This window comes from Osmerus mordax, chromosome 25 (genome assembly GCF_038355195.1).
Source record: "Osmerus mordax isolate fOsmMor3 chromosome 25, fOsmMor3.pri, whole genome shotgun sequence".
NCBI classification, from domain to species: domain Eukaryota; kingdom Metazoa; phylum Chordata; class Actinopteri; order Osmeriformes; family Osmeridae; genus Osmerus; species Osmerus mordax.
Genome location: NC_090074.1, coordinates 8,212,909 through 8,223,384, shown reverse-complemented (window position 1 = coordinate 8,223,384; position 10,476 = coordinate 8,212,909). Strand labels below are relative to the sequence as shown.

Sequence of the window (10,476 nt, the reverse complement as noted above, 5' to 3'; positions counted from 1 at the left end):
GCTCCAAAGCCAAGTGGTGCCACCAAGCGGTGAAAACAAATCAATCGTACCTAATCACCAGCACATTCAAAAGTATCAAAGGACTAGAACAGACAACCACTGGCACACTAACTCTGTTAATGGCTGAGGGCAGCAGTGGTAACGCGGGTGCGGTTAATCTGCCACCAGGTGACCCGCAACTCATCGCCATGATTGTGGAGCATTTGAAGAACAGAGGCCTCTTCGACGAGTTCCGTAGAGACTGTCTCGCAGACGTAGATACAAAGGTAGCTAACTAGCTTGGTAGCCACAGTATTTCGCTAAAGTGAACTGGACAATCTCTGATGTCTTAAGATAACTTTTTGTTTATTGGAACTTGCCAATATACTAAACCATAGAAAGTTCTACAGCTTTTCCGCCGCTTTGCAATCAGTTTTCTGACGTGATAAAGTCACTCAGCCAGCTATTTAGATAATTGTGGGGATAATGTCCCAGCCAGCTAGCGTAACCAGGTGTTGATGATGGTTAACTAGCAAGCTAATTCTCTATTCCACTCATTGTCCTACAGCCAGCCTACCAAAACCTAAGACAGAAAGTTGACAACTTTGTCTCCACGCACCTAAGCACACAAGATTGGAACCCTTCCATTAACAAGAATCAAGTGAGGAATGGACTGAGACAAAGCGTCGTTCAGTAAGTATCAATCAAAATTCAAATGTAGGCTATTTGAATCTGATGTGGCTGTCTAGTACCAGCCTGGTATCATCTTAATTTGCAACAGTGACGTGAGTTTAGAAATATATATATATACATACATTAATACGAGTACGACTGTTATTCTAGTTGTATACTACTTTTTTCATTTAAGTTATACATTTGTGTCTAGCCTTTTCTGTTCACAAGTGACGCAGTGTTGGCTCCAGATATTTGTTTCTACCTAATGGTTGCGTTTTCTGTGTTATGCCTGCAGGTCAGGCATGCTGGAGTCTGGGGTGGACAGGATAATCACTCAGGTGGTGGACCCAAAGCTCAACCATATCTTCCGGCCACACATAGAGAACGCCATTCATGACTTCCTAGACTCAGACAGGAAGGAAGAAAACCCGATGAGCTCCGCCCTACCGCCAGAGCCAGAGCAGCCAGAGGCCCCGCCCCCAGCTGCTGGCCCCAAAACACCTTGAGGTCAGAGTTCAGACAGTAATGTTTAACTGTAGAAATGTGATATTAGTAATTAGCAATCATGGACATTGAACTAAAAATCGTTAATCTTATACTGTGACACCTTACCATCTCTCACACTCTAACCCCACCAGACACTGCCAGCAAAATCCTGCTTCTTCTGGAACCTGCAAGAACTTTATGGATGTCCACGGGGCTGAAGCAGCACCATCATGTGTGACAGCCCAGAGAAGATGAGCAGGAGCAGTTGGTGTCTACTTCCCCCACCTACTACCTCCACTTGTCTGTCTGTGAAGGTGTGAGAGAGAAGGATAGCCTGTCCTGGATCCTGCTGTGACTGGTGGACTGCTGGTTTTCTTGGACCCAGAGGTCCTCTCCATGGCTCATGCCAGGTACCTGAGGCAGACTGGACTCTTTCACCCCCTGCCTAATCAAGGACAGCAGAAAGTGCTGCACTGAATCATGGTACCCAAGAGTGTCCTCCTATAAAATGAACAATTGGAACTGCCCTTTTATGTCTTGGTGTGTGTGTATATATAAAGGATACATTTATTGTAGCTATTTGTGTTTGATTTAGGAGCTCCCCCCCCCCTTGTCATTTTGGATCCTATATGAGGAATTCTGTACATAATTGTTTCAATCGTAAATTAAGTTTCTGAGGACCTTCTGTGCATTTTAGTGGTTTAGATGGAGAAGGATGGGCCTTACGGTGTGTGTGTGTGTGTGCACGCCTGAACGGTGGTTCGGACCAATCGTCGTCCTATGAGGATACAGCCAGCTACAGGTGTGGTTGAAGTTAACCTGTGATAGATGGTTCATCCAATCACCTGCCAAGTATAGTTTGAAAGTGCCTTCCCTTTTCCAAACAGTTTCCAGGGGTAATTTCCCAGATGTTTATGTGTAACAAACCATCTGGCTAGTCAGTATAGATAGTAGGAAGAACTTTAGATAGTGTTTTTGTTCTAGAGAACCATCAGGTGCCATAGTAATCAATACCATTATGTGTGTGTGTGCGGCGTGCAGTATAAGGGACCAGTTAATATCTGTAAAGTGGGGGGAACATTTCTTGGTTTGCCAGAACAATCCTTCTCAGCTGACATCAACACCAGGGCAGGGCACTACACTGCGACCGAAATGGTCGCATTTGCGATCTTTTGAAATGCCATTGCGACCGTAATTTTTAATGGGTCGCAAATGTAGCCTCACTGATTTTTGTAGGCAATATGTTATGAGCATTTATTAAAACAGTAATGTGTATTTTAAGAATACGTTTTATAACGTGCTCTGCACAGCAATCGCATAATATCGTAACGACCACGACTATGGTCGTATGAACGAGTCAGGACGACTTGGATGTCCACAGTTATATTTCTTTATTTGCACAACTGGGCTGTTGTTCTGGCCACAGCCCACGCCGCTTAACCAGCACGCTAGCAACAAACAGTAAATCAAACGCGTATTCTCACTCTTCAAGCCACAAACACAAGAGAGAGATATCAAGACAGTCGCTCTGATTTATAACTTCCCAACCCCGCGAGATTACCCAACATCCCCCCCAACCTTACTGTCTCCTCTGAATGCATGAAAACAATAACTACAACACTACTTACAATGTATATATAAGCCTACTAAAATCTGACGTGTTAAAATGAAGCGGACAATTGACTCCTTTTTAAAGAAGAGACATTCAAGTGTAACCGAACCATCACTTGATGTCGATTAAGCGTGTCAAACGGAGCCTGTGAGTGAGAATGATGAGCCTGAGAATGATTTGTCAGGGAAAACACGCGGGAAAAAAGATACGGACATGAATTTCGGCACCAGTGGCTCGAAGAATACCAGTGGTCATAGGTGCCATCACCAGCGTATAAGTAGCCTAGTATTGCCAAACTTTTTCGCCAGCGCAAGGCGCAACGTGTAACGTGTAAGCCTATTGAGAAAGTCTAATGTATTCGTTTTGCTTCAGATTACTCACTACATAAAACATTGAAGCTTCACAATGACAGTATGTAGCACGCAAAGTGGAGAGACACGTAGGACCTACATATCCCGTAACGCAGCAGCACTCCCAACGTCCTGGAGTTATTTTTCCTTAAAGAGGTCATTTACTGATTGTATAGGGTATTTCACACTGTTCCTTAAGGTCTCTAAATAGGGTATGTAACATTAGTTGGGCTGAAAATGGCCCGGGTGCTGTTCTATGCGCCCTAATGCACCCTGTAAAATAGCCCTGGAATAAAACGAGATTTTCTCCCTTTTATGGTATTCTCATGAATATATAGATGAGCTGCACGCTGATTGGTTGGTTTACAACGAGTGAAGCTGCAGAGCAAAGACAACACAGCCAACAGCACTCACTGAAACATCGAAGTCTGAGACTTGAAATAAAAACATACAAATAAAAGATATCTAGTCAGAGTGACTAGATATCATTTGAAATGATAACGTTAGTTTTTTCCACTTCTGTTGTCGAAGCAAACGGGATCGACTGGTGGGTAATGTTACAGCTTAGCTCTAGCAATATCGTGATTCAACTCAGCTTCAGTGAGTTAGCTCTAGCTATCTTGCTGAAAAATCAAAAATAACCTATAAAAAGATCGGACAAAAATGCATCGTGAGTTGTAGATTTACATGCCTACACGGGTTATTTATTCAAATGAAACACAGTCAGGGACATGAAATAACGTTGCCAATAAACTAAATCATCACACATTCTAACTATGCTAGATACAGGCAGGATACGTTAGCATTGCTAATAACTGTTCGCGACAAAACCATACTACAGCTTGCGGTTGTGATGAACATAAGGTCGGAACAGCACCTCTTTTCAGCAACAGCTTCATAGCAAATCCTGCTTTACATTGTCCCAGGTTCTCAAAACTGTCCTCAGTGAAATTGTTCGAGCAATTGTGTAACTGAGGGTCGATGTTTGTCTATGAGAAGATCCCTGCACAGGGATCTTCAAACATCACAGCCCATCGAGTGTTGGTTCCTTGGGAAGACTCTGAAAAGTGACAGCATGGAACATAAAATCTATAAAAACAATAATACAAGTGATAAAAGTAATAATGAAAATAGCAAATCTATAAAAACAATAATATAACTAATAAAAGTAGTAGGCCTAAACTCTTCTGAGATATAAATACTTAAATGCTTCGGTAAAAAGTTAGGTTTTAAGCTGTCTTTTAAAAATGTCTAAGAATGTGGTACAAGTCCGATCAAGAAGCACATGTGAACTTTACGAAAATCAATACTCAATACTCAATACTGTAGTATTATTCGTGCAGGGCCTATACGTTGTTCTTTTTGCTTCGTGTTTTTAGTTTGACTGCTTAAAGGTGACATGACATGAAAACTTCCCTTTAGGAGGTTATTTAACATTAATATGAGTTCCACTAGCCTGCCTTTGGTCCCCCAGTGGCTAGAATTTTCGATAGGTGTAAACCAAGCCCTGGGTGTTTTTCTCCGCCTTTGAGAAAATGAAGGCGCAATTGCTCTGTTTGAAAATCTCCTCCTTGTGACGTCACAAGGAGGAAGGTTACCTCCCCTCTCTCTGCTTTGCCCGCCCAGAGAATCTGGCCCGCCCATAAGAAACTGAGCTACGACCGTGCAAGTGTTTTTATCCTCGAGAGACATCATGGCTTGCAAACGAACGAAGAATTACATTTGCTCAGTTTGGATGTACAAAGGAAAACAAAAATATTTTTACTGTTCCTTCATCCGAGCCTCTGAAGACCCAGTGTCTTGATTTTATTTTCTCTGGAAATGCGCCTACACAACTTCTGTTGTAGGCGCATTTGTTTTGTATTAGTGATGGGCATTCCGGCTCTTTTTCGTGAGCCGGCTCGTATGGCTCAGCTCACTAAAAAGAGCCGGCTCTTTTGGCTCCCGAACGTCTCTTTAAAAAATACATGTTTTAACTATGAATTTGACTATGATAGGTGTGAAAACAATTTGAATTAAATTATTAAATGAAATCATACTCGACCGTAACCACATATCTTTAAAAAATGCATTGATTTGTCATGGCTCTCCTCCGATTTTTAACTACTCTCTGACTGTGTGTGAGTTGGCTCGGCCCTCCCTCATGCAGGATTGACAGGAACAGAATGTGAGGATGATCGTGTGCGCCTTTAAGCCTACAAGTATTTTTTTGTTGTTCTTTGAATTAGTCAATTATTTTAAATACAATTAAAATTCATTATTTCATAATCATTTAGTTTTTATAGGCTGTATTAATCTATTAAAAATAGTCGGCTCTTCAGATATGCGAGCCAGCTCCCGACGTTCACCTTCAAGAGCCGGCTCTTAGAGCCGGATCGTTGCGAACGACCCATCACTATTTTGTATGTCTGCGCCAAACACTTCAGCCACGACTGTTTCCTCAACTTGAGCTAATACAAAACTGGCCTTGCTGAAATTAAATTCTGGATTAGTACTAACTGTCCTTCGTCCAGCTACTAACCTTGGACAAGTAAGTTAACTAACGCTATATCATTTTGTAGCTTTACTGTATATGGTTACCTAGCTTGCTACCCTTAGAATGTGGCTGTAACATTAGCTCTGCAGCTAACAGCTGAGTTACTGTCACTAATGTAAAGGTAGATAGCATCAAGTATGTGTGTGAATACACATGCTGTGTGAATACACATGCTGTAACGTGAGTGTTGTACACTTCTTTGTTATTTGGATAACCGTTCTGCTGTTGGTGTTATGGCACGCGCGATATCCGCCTTTCCCCTCATTGAAATGACTGTGTACCTCTGCAAACCAGGGTTATCAGATGAGAATGGGCAAATTCGAGGCATCTTACAGCAAAGGGGACAGCCATTGCGATACATCCATTGTAAACATTAGCGCATGGTGCCGCCCCTCCGCTCCTCATTAGCATTTAAGGCTACAGACACCAAAACAGCGCGTTCTGAGGAAAGCTCCTTGTGGGACTGCTAGTAGTGGCTGTAATTCTGCATCAAGGCTGAATTTCGGGAAAGAGACTTCTGATACAGTATTATGGGACCACTAAGGCCTATATAAAAGCATCCAAAAACAGCATGTCATGTCACCTTTAATAGAATAAAAACGACTGGACGAGTCAGGTAGCAAATCGGAAATGCAATACCACCTACATCCACCGGGGCCGTTGCCTCATTAGACATTCCAGAGGCTCTGGACATTCTCTGGGTGGGGGTCTGGGAGGCCTCCATCTGGCGCTCTGATTGGTCGGCGTCCACCAGTGACAGCACCTGCTCGGCGTCTTCAGCTTCACTGACAAAGCGTGCGAGGAAACGAATGCTTCCATCCCGTTGTTACGTCCCAACTGGTTCCCAATTTAACTGGTTCCCCAGCTGTGCGTGCACCTATCAGTCTGCCTCTATCACCAGATTCGTTACAAATTCACAAACATATTACTGGTGATTTTCAAGTCGGATCTCATATTTGCTGCGGCAAATATGAAAGTAGGCCTATAGGCTACGTGCGCACTACATTAGGCTACCATTCGCGACAAAATAAATGGAGACAAAATAAAACATTTGCAGGCTCGCATGAAGTGGGATTCGATCGCACTAGAGCAAAAATACATGCGTTTCATAGTCCGCTGATTTACACCGCAATCATTAAGGTCGGACCGGCACTAATGATTGGACGGCATTCGATCCGAATGCAATGATTGGACGGCTGCTCATCTGTCTACCTACCTCCCGGTAGTAGTCAGTTAATCTGTTTTGGAGTTGCTTTTACGGGAGGAGGTGGGATATTTTGCTTTGAATCCTTTCAAACTCCAGCTAAAACTGCTGGGTTTTCAAAACGTTGCCTATCCTGCCTTTAAGAGTAAGAATAATGTATGTGTCATTGTTGTTCGTGCATGTCCTGTTGTTAATTTTGTTTTTGTTATTGATCTGTGTCAGAGTAAACTGTGGTTCACGGACGTCCTTCATCCTCGATCTTAATGTTTGTTTGTGCCCTGATGTTGTTTTAGTTATTGTCGAGCAGGATAAACTGTTCTCAAAAGGATGTGCTTTATCATCCTCATTAATGTTTGTTTGTGTCCTGTTGTTGCTGTTGACCAGGGTAAGTCATTCATCAAGGATGCCCTACGTTGTCTGGCGACAGGGCTTCGCCAGCGCTTCAGCTGTGTGAGCCGGTGGTGCCAGATGCTGGAGGACATGGTGTACCAGCTGCAGCAGGAGTGCTACGCCAAACACAACCTCTGTCTGGTCGTCACTGACAACCTCAGCGTCATGGCTGACATGATCCACTTCCACCTGCTCTTCCCCAAAGGGTGAGTCAGGATGGTAATACACACCGCCAGTCTGGAGTAGTTGAAATATGCGCCCAGACCTGACCAGTCGAAATATACTCATAGAAATAGACTCATCAATAATTACCACATCAGACAAGGTCAATCAAATGCTGAAATCTATAGATATATATACAGTATCTAAATGTGAACTTAGACACAATCACTTTATTAATTCACTCATTCAGAGTTGACCTACACTTCTAAATCAATGTAGAGATTTCCTCCTTTGTACCCCTCCAGACCTCATGTAGAGCTGGTCAACATCCTGTTGGGATGTGGCGAGGACTTGCAGGCCGCCATCACCCGCCACGTCATTGCCCAATGTGAGCAGAACTGGGGCGCCTTGTGCACCAGCCTCAGTCTGTGCTCCCTCTGCCAATTAGATAGCTCGCAGCCCGTCACTGCCCCACCACCAAGCCAACAGGCTAGGAACATGGTGCCCTCTATTAGTCCAGTGGGCCTACCTGTGCACCTTGCACTCCAGGAAGCCAGGATGGCCCTGCCACGACTCTCCAGCCTGGGCACAGAATCTTCCCTGAGTCAGGTAGCCCTGGACAACTCAACTGAACCTAGTATCTCTGTGACCCAGGTGGAACCTACCACTGCCACCTAGTCCTAAATACAAAACATCCTAGCAACCAGTATAACAACCAGGACAGTTTCCTGCTAGCACGCATTGCTATCTCAGGAATTTAAAGATCCTGTAAAGCAAATTCCATGATTTGCTTCTCAGTACATTATAGGCTAATATGTGTGAAATTAGTTCCTGAAAGCATGTGCAAAGCGCGAAAACTTTGTTGCACTGAAATGTGGAGTTAGACCGTTGAACAGTTTCTCTTCCGTTTTCAGCTCAGGTTTTGAATAGGCGGAGCCAAAACCCGACCTATGTACGTCACAGCGACCGATCTACGTCAGATCACAGACGGTTGCATTCTGTTACTCAGCTGGTATGATGCAAAGACAAAGTAATTAATACATGAAACACTCAGACTGCAGGTAGGTCTTTTCTGATATCTGCAATTGATTTAGCTAGTGTTGCTGTTGTTGCTAAATTCGAGGGGGCGGAGATTCAGCTCCTACAGGCGACACGCCCCCCCAGTCTCAAGCAGAGACGACTGCTGATTTAATGCCAAAACCATTTGTTTAAATGTATGTATTTGTCTAGAATAAGGTATTCAAAGTCATGTTGTTGATGTCAAATTCAGTTCAGTGTGATTGCTATGTGAATGACAAAACTAGCTGCAGTATTTGGCCAACAAGGGATGCTTAGTACACATGCAGTCAGTCAGGTAGGAACTAAGAACCAGTGGCGAAAATCTGCTAGCAATTTTGGGGGGGACAATTATATGAAATTTTCTCAAGAGCAATTCTTGAGGGGGACACCAAAATTACTGCTGTAACACATAGCCTACATTGTAATAAGTTAAATGTATATTATTAATATTATTTAAATGTCCTTATGTTTACAGTGATTTATTGGGGGGGACAAATCCTATTTTTCCCAGGACGGGGGGGTCGTGTCCCTCCCGGGATTTCCGCCTATGCTAAGAACCCACTTTACACTCTTTCATACAAACAAATACACACACTAGTCACACGTTTTAACCCACTTTACACTCTCTCACAAACAAACACACATACGCTAGTCACACACGTTTGTCTCAGACTCTCAGTCGTTTTCAGCTCCAGTGGCTAACGTTTAAAGCTAACGTCTAAAGCTAACGTTAAAATGAGACACATTAACCACTGCCTCATGAGTTGGCTAATAATAACGCGACTAAACGAGACGAAATAACGTTTTAACATTTCGTCTCATTTTTATTTTGTAAACCACATTTCGTCTTGTTTTTATTCGTCAACAATATTGCATTATACATTTAATTAAAGTCATCGTCACATGACCAGCATTTACGTTGCGTCTCATCTCGTTTTCGTCACGTGATAAAGGTTCATTGACGACTATAGACAAGTTTACGCGCCAAATCCCAGGGGGCCGCCATAACTCTACACAAATGCATTTCATTTCCGCCGGAAGTGGTTTGCAAAGCGTCTGCCGGTGTAAACACAGCGATGTTGATGCTAGCTTGGGATCACGGTTCTACTACTTTGACATACTTGTCGTTTGACATTTACTACTGGATAAGTTGCCAACGTCGTCGCCATACTTTTAAGTACATTTTAGAGTAGATTTATAGTTATAAAGCTTTTGCCAGTCCATCATTTTGTAGCTTTTAACATGGAGCCATGGCAATGTCAGAAGATGAATTTAGTCGGTGATTCATTAGAACATTTGTTGTCTAGCTCTTCAATCTCTCAGCAAAATGTAGGCTAATTATTTGGCTAAAGGATGCCACACGTATCAGACAGAAGTTGTTCTATAAATTCGTAGCCCGACATTAAAAACATTTATAGTCGGTTGACTGATCGCGTTGTTGTACCCAGTCAAAGGAATAAACACACAGGAACATCATGAACATTCAATGGTCTTGCCAGTTATCCTGGCAAAACATGTAGCATAATGTTCTTTATTTATTGCCAGGACACGGTCCAAGTAGCCTAGGTATACATAACATTGAGAGCTAATTCTGGGGGGTGTTCCATCAACGTCGCTAACGCAAGTCGCGCTAACACGAATAAGTCTCACTTGGGTAAACGTCAACTTAGACTGAAGCCTCAAGCCGTTCCACTAACAGGCAACGCTAATTCAAGCTAGACCTCAATAAGCTTAGACTGTGCAGCCCAGATCACGCGATCGTCGAAAAGAGGAGTTATGTCGCAAAAAGTATGCCGTAAAGCAGCAGAGGTGTGTTGTTTCAGCAGCGTAAATTGATTTTTTGAGTTTTTTAGACCTACCAAATCTACTTAACATATATATATGCATTTAGGCCTACTGATAATTAGCGTAATTTGATGAGCTGTCTGAAACCGTTCTGACAGGCTAGCCTATGGTCGATATTCTCAACAGGAGATTGAGAATAATAGCCCAAAAAAGAACGTGGCAGCAATTGAAAATTGTA

General features: G+C 42.9%; 1 protein-coding gene across 1 annotated transcript; it reads left to right on the top strand.

The window, feature by feature from the left end:
* Window positions 1-71: 71 nt before the first annotated feature.
* On the top strand, window positions 72-8,072 carry bod1 (biorientation of chromosomes in cell division 1). The gene is made up of 5 exons (XM_067228658.1): window positions 72-266; window positions 548-672; window positions 950-1,154; window positions 7,227-7,438; window positions 7,700-8,072. Exons 1-5 carry the CDS (start codon window positions 120-122, stop codon window positions 8,070-8,072), a joined length of 1,062 nt encoding a protein of 353 aa, XP_067084759.1. The 5' UTR covers window positions 72-119.
* The last annotated feature ends 2,404 nt before the right edge of the window (window positions 8,073-10,476 follow it).

Excerpts from the sequence above, each read along its gene's own strand:
- bod1 (XM_067228658.1), top strand. The coding sequence starts at position 120 with ATGGCTGAGGGCAGCAGTGGTAACGCGGGTGCGGTTAATCTGCCACCA. Across the intron at positions 267-547 it reads TCGCAGACGTAGATACAAAG|CCAGCCTACCAAAACCTAAG; the intron begins GTAGCTAACTAG and ends ATTGTCCTACAG. Across the intron at positions 1,155-7,226 it reads CAGCTGCTGGCCCCAAAACA|GGTAAGTCATTCATCAAGGA; the intron begins CCTTGAGGTCAG and ends GCTGTTGACCAG.